This window comes from Ctenopharyngodon idella, chromosome 10, assembly GCF_019924925.1.
Source record: "Ctenopharyngodon idella isolate HZGC_01 chromosome 10, HZGC01, whole genome shotgun sequence".
NCBI classification, from domain to species: domain Eukaryota; kingdom Metazoa; phylum Chordata; class Actinopteri; order Cypriniformes; family Xenocyprididae; genus Ctenopharyngodon; species Ctenopharyngodon idella.
In genome coordinates, this window is record NC_067229.1 from 24,911,755 (window position 1) to 24,929,273 (window position 17,519).

The 17,519-nt window shown below is 35.8% G+C and overlaps 2 protein-coding genes across 4 annotated transcripts in view; one reads left to right on the forward strand and one right to left on the reverse strand.

Annotated features, from left to right (window-relative positions):
• Positions 1 to 17,519, reverse strand: part of psd3l (pleckstrin and Sec7 domain containing 3, like) — a 102,499-nt gene that overhangs the window by 84,031 nt on the left and 949 nt on the right. The window contains exons 1-2 of one of the 3 annotated variants that reach the window (XM_051907591.1): positions 15,228 to 15,388; positions 2,145 to 2,256 (exon numbers count right to left, since the gene is read on the reverse strand). Coding sequence is in view for 1 of the 3 variants with exons in the window: in XM_051907590.1 (XP_051763550.1) it covers positions 2,145 to 2,256 (112 nt within the window). In the remaining 2 variants the exon portion in view is untranslated. Of the gene's footprint in view, positions 1 to 2,144; positions 2,257 to 15,227; positions 15,389 to 17,519 lie in introns of those variants that run through there. The other 2 variants (XM_051907590.1, XM_051907592.1) reach the window with 2 other exon arrangements.
• sh2d4a (SH2 domain containing 4A) overlaps positions 2,704 to 17,519 on the forward strand; it is a 43,591-nt gene continuing 28,775 nt past the window's right edge. Inside the window, exon 1 of the mRNA XM_051907600.1 lies at positions 2,704 to 2,869. The gene's annotated coding sequence lies outside the window, so the exon portion shown is untranslated. The remainder of the gene's footprint in view (positions 2,870 to 17,519) is intronic.

The window sequence follows — 17,519 nt, forward strand, 5'->3', positions numbered from 1 at the left end:
TAATTCATTATAAGCATGGTCTTCATAGAAAGTATTATCAAATTTTTTTTTTTTTTTTAACTTAAACAGCTCTGCACAGGGTTTATTTGTGCAATGGCCCATCTTGCAGTGGACAGACAGACAGGCAGACACATAGGCAAAGAGAGACAGACAGGCAGACATACAGACAGGCAGGCGGGCAGACAGACAGAAAGGCAGACAGACGAGAGTTACTGGTGGTCATTAGAGTCCAGTTTAAAAAAACTTTGCTTCAAGTCCATAGTAGATTATATGAATTGGGACGTAAGGTTACTGCTGTGCTATGTTACTGTGTTATTTGTAGAAGTACAAGGAAACTGTGAGGCAGCAATCTATGAGCTTTGTGACTCACATTTACTTCTGAAACAGGTTTCATCATGACTGCTGTTGCCACTGAAGTGTGACACACCAGTAATACGGAAAGACCAAGATCGTGGAGAAGCGTGTCTTGTTTGTGGTGCTTAAAACACACAGCAGGTCAACACATTTGTCACTCCTTTACTGAGAGTTTAATCCCGTTCTGTATGCACAGTTCAATCAATTATGTCACTATATTCACATTACACAACCGAATTACATCACTGACAATTTATATAAATTTATATAAAATATAAATTTAATGTTACTCTCTTTTTGACAATGGCAGCTCAAAAATGGATGCCATTAGATGCTAGAAAACAAAGGTATGTCTCATCACTGAATCTTTTTTTGATACGGTCTCTCTCACCAAAGTTTCTCCCATGAGCCTTGTGGTCTTACGGAAATCCCATACATTACTCTCTTGAAAGATCAATGTGTTGCGAGAAAAGCTGGGTCTGCCAAAACAAGCCAGTTGTCTTACCAAAATAAACCCAAATACATGACTGTATTCTGGAAATAAGTCCCACAATAACTCATAATTTTTTATAAGCAACTTACATGAAAAAACAAGCCCAAAGAAGCGTTATAATAGCACCACTGAAAAAATATGCTGTTTACCAGCAGCAGCTTAATGAGTCAATTTTACTAAAAATTGCCAGACACAATGCATTGGCTGGATAATATGCCTTAGGTATAGGTCAAAAATAGCGGAAATTAAACAGGTTCAACTGAAGCCCAAATGTTGCTATAATTATCACTACATCAGTAATCGCAATTTTGGGAGTGACTCATGTTGATGACAATTAAGGGATTTACTCGGAAATTGGTTGCCTCCCTCAAAAGTGCATTGTGTATGAGGACTATGTATTATTATTATTTAAAAAATATATCCCTATTGACCCTATTTATTGTCTTACCAAATGCACTTCATTGCCTCCAGTTTTCACCAGTAAAGCATTATGTTTGCTACAGAGTGGCAACCTGCAATTGTTACCTTAAAGAAGCTAGTTAATTTAATTTATAAAGTTTTAAATATGGATATTTTTCTTACAAAAACCCATCACTTTGCTTCGGATGGCCTTTGGATTGCCGGATGGATTACTTTTATGATGGATGGTAGGGGTGTGAATCATCACTGGTCTCACGATTCAGTTCGATTATGATTATCATGTCAATGATTCGATTCGATTCCGTGACATTTAATTTCAACACCCCTAATGGATGGATGCGCTTTTTTGGGCTTCAAAATCATGAGCACCATTTCCTACCATTCTAAAGCTTGGAAGAGTCAGGATATTTTTTTTTTTTTTTATATATACTGTAACTCCGATTGTGTTCATCTGAAAGAAGATAGTCTTATACACCTAGGATGGCTTGAGGGTGAGTAAATCATGGGATAATTTTCATTTTTTGGTGAACTACCCCTTTAAGGGCTATTTCTATCTGATTTAACACATAAAAATGAGTTTTGTTGGTATAGATGGATGTATTTAGGTTTATTCAGTAATGTTAAATAATATTGTTTAATAAAAATAAGTTAGTTTAGATGTTACCATTTTTCAGTGTTTTTAATGACTATGTTATGAAGAACCACGCAGATGTCACACATTTAGAAGAAAAGAATGTAAGCAGAGGAAAATATAGCAACACAAACAGAAGTGATAGAGAAATGAAGAAAATGAAGTGTTTCATACAGTTTAAATTTACTAGTAATACAACACACACAATAATCATACAAGTAAAAGTATGCAAGAACATAAAAGTACCGCTATCTGATGAGCTTGTGTCTTTTGTCTTTCCAAAGAGAAACTCGTACTTGGCTTTGGCAACACTCTGTGCATGTGCAGAGGAGCTGCTGACACGATCAAACGCTTCTCCCTGCAAGAACAAACCACAGTTAAACTTACATGCATTATACTGACATCTGACCTATTAACTTAACTGGCATCTAGGATGACAAGGCTGTTTTCAATATAGGCTTATCATCAGTGTAATAATCAGTTGCAGGAGGACATGATGTCAGACTCAGAACAGAGCCAAAGTCCTTCAATTGACCAAAAGATGACCAAAGAGAGGAATTCTTCTCAAATGCAAACAAGTTTTACAAGATGGACGCTGTCAAAACAAAATATGACTTTTGCGCTATATTCATCCTCTCAAGCTATATAATAGCTTTTTAAAAGAATGCATCCAAAATGAAGTTATTTTTCATTGAAAATTATTCCCCTCCTCCACAGCTCTCTTATCCATTTTGCAGTTGCATATATTCAAATATGGTAAGTCAAAACGTGTTGTGGTAGGTTTCACAACGATGCCAAATCGCAACACACTAAATTTAGAAATGCAAATGAAGATTTCTGTGAACAGTTTTATTTTGATGTGCTTTTCACACAGAGAACATATGGCTTCAGAGGACTTGTAATATAGGACAAGATAAGATCTCCTTTTGAGTTCCACAGAAGAAAGTCAGTCATACAGAATTGGGGCAAAGGTGAGTAAATGAAATATTCCTTTAAATCCAGCAAGCGGCATGAGTATAAGGCTGTCTGTGTGAATCTAGCGTTGCTGTGCATCACACTGACGCTCCTGCAGGAGGCCAGTCGCTATGACTTGCTCCAGGCGGCTCAAGAATGTTTCTGTTTCCAGAAACGGGCTGATTTTTTAATACTAGTGTCTTTTGTAGCTGGCAAGTAATTGACCACACTCTAGCCACATGATGGAGCATGCGGAATTACTGGAACTGAACTCCAGACGGAATGAAACGGTGTCCACTTTCAATTTCACAAGAGAAGTCAACCTTAGTGAAAATCTGACCTTAGAGTTTAGGTTTGCCTGTTTTCCCTTGTTTGTTAAGATTAGAGTTCAAAGACTGTGGAAATACCAAAGCCCTCTGAATCAGACATCTTTATCAGACACCGTCTATAAAACAAGCTCAAAGTCTAACGTCAGCTTTGGAGTTGAGCATGTTTTAGTCAGATCTGACAGAGTGAACCCATTACTGTCAATAACAGCAGCTTCCTTGTACCAAGACGTCAGGAAATAGAATCTAGTGTGATAAACCCTGTTATTGACTAGTCTAAGATCTTCATTGAAGACTAGATTTGATCTGTGTAAAGGTCACCTTTTCCAGACAGTTGTGATTGGCGATAGAAACACTAAGCGATATCTCTGTTTAGTTAGTAATGTTATCTACTTATGGCCATGGAAAAAACATTGTGAAATGAATGTTATTCCATTCAAACAGTTTTGAGAGTAATGAATGCAATGTTCTAGCAGCAGTTATGAAGAAAACTCACTGAGCTTTCATTATTGTGTTATGGCTACACCTCAAAACCTTGTGACATGTTACTTAGACAGCATTTTTAGACATAGACACAAGAATGGAATGATGTCAGCTTTGACTTGCTCAAATTGTCCTCAGGTGCAATCCACTGCAAACAGCATGCAAAAAAAGAAACAAAACAAGACAGGAAGTGATATCAGAGTGCACCCCTGCCATGCACTCCCAGTCAATAAGGTTAATGAGGTTGTAAAATGTCATGTGATACAACTCCACAAAAACATGAAATTTATTCTATTTATTATTAATACTATATAATTAAAAAAAAAAAAAAAAATAGGTTATTACTTATTACATGATGCTATCCTTACACCGCATGACATTTTTAGATATTTTAACATAACAAACATAAACAGTACATTTCTAAGAACATTCTTATTTGGGCATTCATATAAACAAATTATTTATGTAAAAATTGTCATTTTATGTCACAAGGTTCATGGTATCAGTATCATTGACTGATTGTTCAAATGATAATGTGAATTAAAAGGCACATGTATCAAACACAGAACACTTCATTCATACAGACAAATGTTTCACAAAGGTATTTGCACTTCTTTAAAAATAGAACAATGTGACAATGATGAACTTGAAGGTTGATATAAAATGGTGCAACAGTGAAAACTGAAAGATTATAAATGGTGACATTTATAACGAAACTTCTGTACATGTAGCCAAGGCTTTGCTCACGCTGTCAAACCACAAACTTGACAAACTGCCTATGAGTCAAAATCTGCTAAGGGTTAATAATGACAACAGTTTTAAAAAGTGATTTTTCACTATTATTTACAACAGGATCTGCATTTTCATGGGTTTAAATAAAAGATTTTCATTATAAGAGGCGATAAAAACAACTTTGTGGTTTCAAAACCACTCCTTTCCTGGTAAAACAAATTCCTTTTGTTCCTTTCCTGTATATTATGAACTTACATTATGAACTTTAATTTTATAAAATGTAGTTTGAATACTATCTTCTCAGTTGCTTAAAAAATTAAAGCAATTATCAACGTTTGATAAAATGTTGTTTAAAAGATGATAGATTTTTACATGATTTGTTACATTCAATTGCCCCTTAGCAAATTTTAACTCTTATACACAATGCATCTTCTTTTCTACGTTATGTGTGTCCCTTGGTACTGTAACTATTTCTGAAGGCTTTGTTTTGAGAAAACATGAATTTTGTGAAATATGTGATTGGAGCTAAATGGAGTGGAAAAAATTTGAGTAGCTACAGAACAGAAGTCTTGGCACCATTATTGGATGCCAAATGGCAGTGGCACTATGCATACTTTCATAGAAAACAATGGTGTTGAATTTTAGGGCGCTTTAAGTCTTCCACCTGCTACATCAAGTGTGCTCCCCCTTAAACCACAGCGTTCATTATATTTCTGGAAGAGGCCTACTCATAGAGAGGGTATTAAAGGAGAACTGAGGAGGAGAACTCCTAATGGGGTTTGGGTCAGCCTTTGACTTGCTTAGTTTAGGTTTAAAATACGCTTAATATTCAGTAATATTACTGAATTGCTGAACTGACACAAATAGATGAAAACAAAACCTGAACTGTATTGAACTGAATGATGACATCACTGTTTTCAGCAAAGCTGTTTTATAGCCAATTTGACTTTGTTTCATAATTGACAGAATTTTGTGTCCCACTTTATATTACGTGGCTTTAACTACTTACATTTAAATTAATCATTTAATACAATGCACTTATTGTGTACATGCATGTTTTTACATTGTACTTTATTTTAATACCTGCATGTAATTACAGCTGTAATTAATTTCTGCAATTACATTTATAATTACACTGTTGACCCATCCCTTACACGTTAACCGACCCTTAAACCTACCCATACCACCAAACCTTTCCTAACTTTACCCGTATCCCACCTCAATAGCAGCAAAAGTGTTTTGCAATACAATATGAACACAATAAGTACATTACTTATTTTTTGATGTAAGTAGTAGTTAAGGCCACCTAATATAAAGTGGGACAGAATTTTGCAACATCAACACTGTTATTGAACTGAATTGAATCAACATTGAACTGACTCAAAGTGAATGATACTATTGTCTTCTGTAAAGCTGCTTATATGGATTCATTGAACATATGTGACCCTGGACCACAAAACCAGTCATAAGTCGCACGGGTATATTTGTAGCAATAGCCAAAAATACATTGTATGGGTCAAAATTATTGATTTTTCTTTTATGCCAAAAATCATTAGGATATTAAGTAAAGATCATGTTCCATGAAGATTTTTGTAAATTTCCTACTGTAAATATATCAAAAAAAATATTTTTGTGAGTGGATATGCATTGCTAAGGACTTTATTTGAACAACTTTAAAGGCGATTTTCTCAATATTTAGATTTTTTTGCACTGTCAGATTCCAGATTTTCAAATAGTTGTATCTCGGCCAAATATTGTCCTATCCTAACAAACCATACATCAATGGAAAGCTTATTTATTCAGATGATGTATAAATCTCAATTTCAAAAAATTGACCATTATGACTGGTTTTGTGGTCCAGGGTCACATATTTCATGAACTTTACACAGTTATTGAACTGAACCAACCAAACTGACTTCAGCTGAACAATGACACTATTTTTTAAAATCTTTTTAGAGCTGCTTACAGCAGAATTTTAATTTCTCTCATAATTTATCATATTTGCATCTATCATGGTTATTTTGTTATTCTATATTTTGTTTGTTACTGTGAAGCTGAATTGTATAAAGCGCTATAGAAATAAAGGTTACTTGACTTATAGTACTCATCAAGACAACAAAAACATTAAACAAATGTATTTCAAAAATAAAAGACTTGAGGAATACTTGAGTTAGGCACCAAAATATAAAATATGAATACTTTAAGACAAGATAAGGACGAACTGGGGAAAACCATGAAGATGAACCAATTCTGACAATCCAGGTTTTTCACAACAGTGAGCAGTCTGAGGTTTTGCCCTCAGGGTAAAACATGGTACTTAAGACACATAGACATCATGTCAGCCTGTGATCTTCAGTCTTCTAACACAATAATTATTCTCAGAGAATAAAGGAATAACACGCTATTTCTGAGCATGTTTAAGAGGTACAGCAGAACATGGTTCATGTTTACACTTCATTTAATATAGTACAGCATTTTACAGGAATTTACAATTTAAATAAATGTTGTGATCACCTACAGTATAACATCTCAGGCAAAACTTCAGCCTTTATCCCATCAAAGTAAGAGTTTTATCTAACATTATCAAACAGAATATAAAATAAAGCATATAAGTTGACTATTACTTTATTATATGGTCAAGTGTACATTTTAGGTCCAGAAACTGCTCACAATTTCTTTAACGTTTTTTTAATAATCTTTTTGTCTTTACTAGTTCATTACAAATGATTATGTGGAGTGACAAATTAATTTTTTCAAATACAAATATTCTATGTAGTGTCTCAATTAATATGAGCTCATGAAAACTGCATGTTTAAAAATTGGAAAAGAATGACAAAAACATTCTATAGATGGAATAGAGCATGCCGCACTTCTTTAAATAACACATTAATTTAATGTAAAACTAGCCACAGTTTTATTATTAGCAATACTTAAAGATGCAGTAAGTAACAAAGATTTGCTAATAGAAATGAGCTGTACTTGTGTTTATTTGTATCATTGTGACTGCCATGTTGAGATCTCATGGCTGGCCCAATACTTCTCACTTTAACCCATTTTTTGGTGGAATAAATAATTTATGGGTAACAATGTGCCTGTGAAAAGAGTATTTCTGCAAGGGCATCTTTTGTGTCTGCATGACACTGGATCCATAGAGATATCTTAAAATCCTAGACCACTGTCATAACAGCCAGAGAAAATAAGAATTCTAAACAACTGAGTGCACTTTTAATATCAGAAGTGCAGAAATGTTCAGTTGCTACTGTGGGAAAGGCCCCTAAAGTGTACTAAAGCGTGTCATTACCGCCAAACGGTGCCAAACCTGCTGTCAAAATGAGGAAGCACCTTGTGAGGGTATTATGGTTTTAAACAGAGTACACTCAATCATGTAGGTTGTGGGTGGTTTCTCAAAGGGAAAATACAACAAACCTCTTGAGTCAGCTCAAGCACAATGGGCTACAAGAGCAGTGTCCAGCAAATAGTCTGCAAGTATGGTTAAATCTCACCCTCCTACCAAACCAGGACTAAAGTAGCCAGTTAAACTGGCCCTCCGTTTAGAACAGTGTTTCTCAACCAGTGTTTTTCTGATGCAAGACATTTATTTTGAGCGCAGTTTAAGTCAAGAGTTCCAGAGAAAAACACGTTGTCCTGATTCAGCATCTGACATGCTGTGCTTGCAACATGCAAATGCAGAGTTACGCTGTCTATCACTTCACTATATACAAAGAGCAAATGAAATTACAAGCATGCATTGTCAATTAGTAAGTCAAGAAATTACCAAAAAGTAGGCCTACCAATAAATTACGCAACTGGTACGTTGTGTGTTACTGTAGCTGGGAAGGACTTGCATGCAGGTATGACGTTCATTCTTATTCATCAGGAGCAGCTTCCATGTTTCATTAACAGTTCATGTTAGTATTTGTATTTACCATGTAACTATAACCAAATCTTAACCCATTACACTTTATTTCCACTTTGTATTATTTTCTATATTTTGATGACTGTTGTGGCTCATGCCAATTCACTACCCAGTGTGTTAACAAAAACTAGAGGTTGATTAATTGATCGTATCCATACATAACCATACCGATAGGTTTCTGGGTTGCATCCATTGCTGGAACGGCTGAGAAGGGTCCGCTGTCATTATACAGTACGCGAGCAGACTCTAGAGGCAAAATAAAAACTATCACTGACACCTTGTGGAGTTTGTTTTGACACGTGGGACTTTGCACTGCACGGAGCAGGAAACTTTAGCTACAGATTTTAAACAGACAACGAAATCCTATGTATACAGTACACTACACTACATGTTTTCATGTTATTATAAAGTCATTAATTTGTTGACTAGATGCTGCATTAGTGGAGAACAGCAGTATGTTTGCCGTCAAGGCTGAGAAGTAGTACCTCAAGCGGTTAAAACAATGTGACAAAAATACACGCGAACCCGAACTAAATCTTTAATGTCACGACTGTTACAATCTATTTGCGTTAGTTTATATCTAGCTGGTCACTTTTATGCATTCGTTATGCAGCTAAGTTGCATATAGTGACATGAAAAGGCAAATTGATATGTTCAAGCAGCTGAGAAAAACATTAACAAATCAGAAACGCAGCCAATTTCAGTTCTTTCTTTTTTTTATCGTGACTGTAATACATATTGTTATTTTGATTAGATAATCATCAAGTGTTCTAAAATAGAGGCAAATAAAGTGTGAGAGTATATATACAATATACATATGTATCTAATTTCAATGTTATGGCCTTTTGGGTAGATTTTCAAAGATAGCCAATAAATAAGACAATAATCAATAATACAATAAGAGTTCAATTGTAACATTAACTAAAGGTTAATAAAAGTATTGTTCATTTCATTTCAACATTTACTAACACATTTTGACATTTTAAAGTTGTATCTCTTAACATAAGTTAATGCACTGCTAACATGAATGATCAAGGTATAATTAATATATTACTATTTATATTTAAAAAGTACAGTACCTTTTCATGGTTCAGTACTGCTTTTGTTTCTTTCTTTTTTTTCTTTTTTTTTTGTATTAAAGCTTAGCACTATTTTATGTATTATGTTTGTTTTCATTCAGTATCCATTTTTAAAAACTATCAGTTGATTAATCGGTTATCGGCCAGCGTGGTCCAACCTAGTTATCTCTATCTGTAAAATTATCGGTAGACCTCTAACAAAAACTATTTTGGGCCATACCTTATACTGTTTATTCATCAGTGTTAGAGATATTCTTACAATTGTATATGTGTATGTTAAGTAAAGTGGGACAGCACTTGTGTGTTTCAACTATTTTTGAGAAATACATTTGCTTGTTCAAATTCCTAAAAATTTAGGTTGTGGCATAATGACAATTTCCTTACTACTATTTTTTATTGGTTGTTTAATAATTTTAATGGAACTGGAATTGGAACTGGAATAGTTAGGCAGAACCGGAATCGGAAAATTTCTTACAATTCCCAACCCTAATCAAGTATGACTATCCAATCAATTCACCAAAAAAATCATTATTCCTCAGAGAATATCCTCAACTTTATATTGGATGATTTTTGATTTAATCTATTTTCACTTGGAAATAAATAACATTATGGAGGTAAAATGCTTTTTTGATATACATAATGGTTTAACACCTATACACCGATCAGGCATAACATTATGACCACCTTCCTGATATTGTGTTGGTTCCCCTTTTGCTGCCAAAACAGCCCTGACTCGTCGAGGCGTGGACCCCACTAGACCCCTGAAGGTGTGTTGTGGTATCTGGCACCAAGATGTTAGCAGCAGATCCTTTAAGTCCTGTAAGTTGCGAGGTGGGGTCTCCATGGATCGGACTTGTTTGTTCAGCACATCCCACAGATGCTCGATTAGATTGAGATCTGGGGAATTTGGAGGCCAAGTCAGCACCTCAAACTACCGGCCATCCACGTGATGTAAAAGAAAATGTGATTCATCAGACCAGACCTTCTTCCATTGCTAAGTGGTCCAGTTCTGATGCTCATGTGCCCACTGTTGACCCTGACTGGTCTGCGGCTATGCAGCCCCATACGCAACAAACTGCGATGCACCTTTCTATCAGAACCAGCATTAACTTCTTGAGCAATCTGAGCTACAGCAGCTCGTCAGTTGGGTCGGACCACACAGGCAAGCCTTCGCTCCCCACGTGCATCAATGAGCCGTGGCCGCCCATGACCCTGTAGGCAGTTAACCACTGTTCCTTCCTTGGACCACTTTTGATAGATACTGACCACTGCAGACCGGGAACACCCCACAAGAGCTGCAGTTTTAGAGATGCTCTGACCCAGTCATCTAACCATCACAATTTGGCTCTTGCCGAACTTGCTCAAATCCTTATGCTTGCACATTTTTCCTGCTTCTAACACATCAACTTTGAGGACAAAATGTTCACTTGCTACCTAATATTTCCCACCCACTAACAGGTGCTGTGATGAAGAGATAATCAGTGTTATTCAATTCACCTGTCAGTGGTCATGTTATGCCTGATCGGTGTATGAATTGATTAGTTACATATCTCCATTTAAAAACACTTGACACCATGTGAGATTCTCCGAAATGACTGGAGCTGCATTTAGATGAATGTTTAGGAGATTATGATCCTTCAGTTTCAGGTTTTTATGAATTAATGTTTAAAAGCAAAGTCAGCCCCATTAAATGGGATTCTTATGCTGGCCTTAATATTGCAGATGACAGACAAAAAGAACTCCATTAAAAAGCAATCAGTCAATGAAAATGCTTAAAGTAAAAATGCTCCACAGTAAGGGAAAATACTGGAAACATTTACTAAGAAAAGGTGGAAACATCTGCTGAGAAAATCAAGCCACTGCCAAAGATTCAGCCCAGGACAACCGCAGCACTGATGAATTTATCTGCTCGTATAACTGCATGAAAAATAAAAAGCCATATATAAAAACAACCGAAGGGCTGAGACTGATATCAAAGCCAGTCAGCTGTTAACACTGACATGGATCATTATTTGGCTGTAGGGTGATGGTAGTATCTTAGCGGTTGAAGGGTCAGTAACCCAAAGGTCAAATGTTCGAATCCTGATGGCTGATTCATAAACTTGAGAACAGCACTGCACAAATAAGGCCAGGGTATTGTTTTCTGCATTCCACTCTAGGGCTGCATGATATATTGAAATTAATAATAAAATACTTGAGCATTTCATTTATTTGAAATTTAAATAACAGTTTGTTTTTTACACAGCTTAAAGGGTTGTTTTGTTGATCGTTTTGCTATTGTCTTGAATGAGTGACAGGGCTCCAGACTGCACCTAAATGAATTGCATTTGTGACTAAAAATATAAATTTGCGAGTGACATTTTTGCTGAGATCACCACTGGTGATACATTTACTTGTTATAAGGGGTGAGAAAAAAAAAAAAAAAAAAAATCGATGCATCTCTCCAACGATTCTGAAATTCTCAAAATCGATTCCGCGTTTAGGTTTTAACCGCAGATGCGCGATAACGCTGCGTGTGAAATGTGCGCTTTGCTTGATGTTACGCTTACAGTGTGCAATCTCGCCCGCCTGTATTTTCCTTACAAATGCTCTACGAAGGCTTCATTTATGTAGTTTAAATTTCAGTTGGCTTATATATTGAAAATATGAAACTCACTGAAAGAAGGCTGCTTTCAATTTCAAATGCTCATGTGTGCTTTGTGAAAAGTGCTTGTGTATGCAGCCGTGTGCAACTCCATTTAAGTGGCTAAATGTACTTGCATCTCAAAATGGTTTCATGATGCAAAATTAATGTAAACACAGTCAGTTATGTCTTAAGAGATTAAACAGACAGGACAAACCACATCTTATATTTCAAAAGAGATCTGTGAATTAGTGTGAATGCAGCTTATCTCCCACTGTCTATGATGTCATCAGTAATAATCAATCAACAGTAAAGCTGAGAAAGAGAAAAATCACTCAAAGCTCTCGAATGGAAAACGTTCAGAAACTCTTAAACAGGCTACTGAAAGCACTCTGTTTAATGTTTGTAATTTGCTTGTAATATGGTTTTTTTTTCGTCTTTATTATTTACTTGTTTTTGTGTTTTGAAACTATATTTATATATTTAAAACTCTTAGCATACTAGAGTTGTCAAAAGTACCAACTTCGGTACCAAGTCGGTACTGAAATTTTTGACACTTTGAGCGCTGTTCAGCGGATTGGTAAACACCTCTGATTGGCCATTGTGTTCACGTGCTCATGGGATATGTCTGTGATTGGCTACAATGATCAACGCACAGGAGCGTTTGAAATCACACGGAAGTGTTTGAATTTGAAAGCGTTTTGAAAGCAGGAGAGTTTGAAAGCAGGCGTCTATCAGCAGACTGGTCCGAGATAGATGCCTGCTTTCAAACGCTCCAGTGTGTATCTGTGTAAGCGCTTGGTGAAGAGCGTCATTGATGACTATTTACAACATGATTTAGAAGCGTTGATTATTGAAGCCAATCACAGACATATCTGATGAGCACGTGAACATAATGGCCAATCAGAGGCGTTTACGAATCCGCTCAACGTGTCCGAATCCGCATCCGCTCAATTCACTGTCTGAATTGTTCCCTATTCTCTATATAGTGCACTATGTGCCATTCACCATGTAGAAACTAGTAAATTTGTGAACAAATGACCGATTTCAGCCGCAGCCTCAGCATCTGTTTATAGTGTAGGAGGGGCGGGACTTCAGATTCTAGAAAGCATTTGATTGGACAGAAGATTTGACAAGAAGCTGAAGTACAATGTGATGTCATGAAAATCCGTGATACATTTTAGCAGAAGTGAGAGACTGTAAGTTTTGAATGCTTATATCTCCTAAATACGAATTTTGTCATTGTTTTGGAACACACCAGCTTATTAATAACCTTAAGGCTAACATATTCATACTAAAAGATAAAAAACTTAAATTTTGATTTCAGAGGGACTTTAAGTGAACCTTAGTTCCCAGGACATCCACAAGATGGATGCTTCAGACATAAATATGTGACAGGGTGACAGAAATTAAAAAATTTACATGTTTAAAAGAATTAAACATTTATTGTTATGTTGAACTTAAAAAAAATATTTTGTGCCTATTGTTTTTCTAATAGGAACAAATGGCTCCTTAACTGATTTTATAATTGATGTTTAAAATGGCACATAAATAATTCAGGAACAGTTTTGTTTGTTTTGAAAGTGTAGCCGCATAAAGAATATAACACGCAGTTGTACATGCAGAATATAACACGCAATCCAAATTACTGAATGCAATTGCAATATCAAGGGAAATAAATCAGCAATTATGATTTTTGTCATAAAATGCACCCGCACCAAAGAGTTATTGAGCCTGTCTATCACCACTGTGCCCTGAACAAGACATTAAACGTCAGGTTACTCCATAGGGTCTGTCCTCTTATTAGGATACTGTCAGTTACTTTAGAAAACATCTGCAAAATGACCAATATGTCAATGCAAACAGTGGCATGTAACCAAAGACCATGATCCAATACACACAAAAGAAAATATCTGTACAAACCCTCGATTTCTCTGACACAGCAAAAGCTTGCCTAATATCTTAGTAACAGTACTGTGGCAGAACTACATTAATAACATTTTTAAACATGATTTTTTAAACACTATTGATGGAAGACAAAATCAAGACAGTTTGCAACATTAAGTACATTTACATACACAATATGCTGATTACTATCAAAAACGTCCTTTTAACAGTGCAAAATATTTTTAATTATTACGTTTTGTACAGTACAATTCTACATTTAATGAGAATATTCCATTTCTCATAGATACAGTTGTTTAGGGTCTGCAAGCCATAATTTGTAAATGATCAACGAACATGACAAAGTGACAGTGCATCACTAACCCAATTGGGCCCCTTTCAATAAAAAAACAGCATGTGCAAATAACAATTGTAACACAAAGACACGTTTTGTAAGAACAAAATGCAAAAACAAAATCCACATTTTCCAAGACAGTGTTTCCTCCCTTTTACGTTTAGGTCTCGGTGGCATGGTGTAGCTTAGTGGTTAATGATGGGATGGTAAATGAAAGGTTGCTGCTTCAAATCTCAAAAGATTCCATCCACAAACTATAAACACTGTGCCAAAACACTAAACCTCAGAACTGAAGCTGTAACAACACATGACAGTACTGTAGCTTTGGAAGCAAAACCTACATGACCAAATATCAATGAATCACACTGCTGATTGGCTGGTCTGATCAAACATCAGCAGACAATGAACACAAAGGCTGAACAGTGATGTTTGTACTGAGGGTCTATGGTAACTCTCACCAAGCCCTCATAATTCAACTCTGCAGGTTTCATTAACACTACTATTATTATTATTACACTAGTATTTACACTGTAATAACATGCATTAAGGTCGAATGCAGAATCACATGGATATCAAATCATCGTTCATCTCGCCAGCCAGCAAACAACAACAAAGCTGCGTCCTGAATGAAGACGATAAAACAGAATATAGTGAAGAATCGCACCGTGGTCCTTCTCTTCCTCCTCCTCCTCCTCCTCATAATCACTATTTGATTCTCATTTATTTTTCACTCATTTATGTCCTTTGCTAAAGTCTGTTAGCTTCGCTATTAGATGTGAACGAGCAGCTGCAGCTACACATATAAACAGTAAACATGTTTAAAGTGTGTTTTCTGTCAAACACATAACAATAGCGTTCAGATTGAAACTGAATGTGTGACACAAACAGTGAATACTGCTGAAGTGAAAGCGCGTGAATCGAGTTATCGGGAAATCAAAAACACTGAATGAAACAGCAAAACAAACAACGAAACTCACCGACAGAATGATTTACATTCACCAACAGTCATTTAAAGTTGGATGTTGAGCATCACTGTGATTTACTTAAGCTCAATATAAGCGCAGCGGTGTGGGTATGAGTGTGTGTCTTGTTGTTTCGCGTCCCCTCAGTCTGGCGTCAGTTGGTACAGTCCTGTGTGAGTGAGTGTGCGCGCACTCAGACGTCATCATGCATGACACTGTTTTAAATCCAGATGTTAAATCTTCGAGGACATCCGGGGCTTTTCTTTGATAGCAACTGTTTTATGGTCAGGCCAATATGATAATATAATATTAGGCTATATATCTGATATAGCTGTAGACATTTTAAACAACTTAAAATGTAAAACTGTTACAAATAATTAAATACATACAGGCCTACTCAAAGTTAAGGCTGTGCTGATGCATTTTATTTTCACATTTCATTTGTCTTGATCGCTCTTTCTCTACTTTTCACTTCTGTTCTAGCTTGTATCCTGATATAGCTACATATGAAACTTGGCGGTTGGCAACATGTACTGCAAATACACTGTTCGTTCCTATTAATAATTTGCTTGCAATGATCCACTTTTGATTCCCAGGAGGCACACATGCAATTACATGAATACTTTAAATCAACCTGTAGAGTTTGCCTCCAAACTCAGTCAAACACACGTGAACCAAATAATCATGACCTTCAGGATTAGAAACCAGGCAGGTGTCTGCTGCTTAAGATAAAAGTGTCTGCAAAATTGATCAGTATCTGACTGACCACCAGGTCTTTGTTTACATCTACATTTTTCCACTATGGTCATTTATTTCTCTTTTGATGTATGTGTGTTGCTTAATTTTATTGTTTGTGTTGATTTACTAAGAACGCTTTCAAGCACAAACACTAAATCATACACTCAAAAAACTCTTTGGCTGAACTAGATTCAATCCCCTCCACATGATGAAAACATGTTATCCCTACTCAAGTGCTTCATGTAGGATGAACATGATTGAATCAAGTACCTTGGACACATCTAAGTTTAGATGAATTTACATGTTTGTGTCATGTGGAACCACTGTCCATGATTGAATCAAGTTCAGCCAAAGTCAGCTTTTCAGCCAAATATACGGTAGATTTTTTTTTACATGTTAGGTGTTGGCAACCAGAAGATGGTGGTTACATCCATGGCATTCCCAAATTTCATTTTTATGCAACTTGGATTCTTGTTAGCAGGTCCTCAACCCAAACACATACTGAACACTTAAAGGATTAGTTTACTTTCAAATGAAAATTACCCCAAGCTTTACTCACCCTCAAGCCATCCTAGGTGTATATGACTTTCTTCTTTCTGACAAAGACAATCTGAGAAATATTAATAAATATCCTGATACATCCGAGCTTTATAATGGCAGTATGCGTTACCAAATGAGTATGAGCTGAAGAAAGTGTCTCCATCCACATCTATCCATCATAAACATATTCCACATGGCTCCAGAGGGGTAATAAAGGCCTTCTGAAGCGAAGCGATGTGTTTGTGTAAAAAAAATATATATATTTAACAAGTTATGAAGTAAAATATGTAGCTTCCGCCAGACCGCCTTCTGTATTCAAATTACGAAAAAAATGGAACTGGCGTTGCGTCAGTTGAATAGGGAAGGCGGGATATTTATTAATATTTCTCAGATTTTCTTTGTCAGAAACAAGAGTCAATATATACCTCAACAAGTCATACACACCTAGGATGGCTTGAGGGTGAGTAAAGCTTGGGGTAATTTTCATTTGAAAGTGAACTAATCCTTTAAACACAGTAAAGTCCCAGAAACACCAACATAATAGAAACTCTTTTAAATACCAAAATAATAGATTAACGATGCACAAAATATCAGTTTATTTTAACACTTACTCTCACTATTCAATCCTATGTGAAGCATGATGGGAAATAGAAATCCAGTTTTCTATTTGTGATTGAGCAACTTCACTGAAACTGGAGTAACTGTTTCAAGTCAGTTTCACATGATACAATCATGTTTGAATGCGAAACCTGATACAATGGTGTTAAATCAAAATGAATTATTTAAAACCAAAAATGTTTTGGAAATTTCATTATTGCGAATATTATTTTATCAGCCGTATTTTAAGGAAGTGAAATTCTAAAGGGAGAATACAGTGGCCCAAAAAGTATGTGGACCCTAAGTCACATGATGTCATAACATTAGAAAAATGAAGGCAAGTTCACACGTGTCCTATCAAAGTGATCACAGGAGTTCAAAATGCACAAACTTGATTTTTTTTTTTTTCCAGACACTTTGCATAAAATTTAG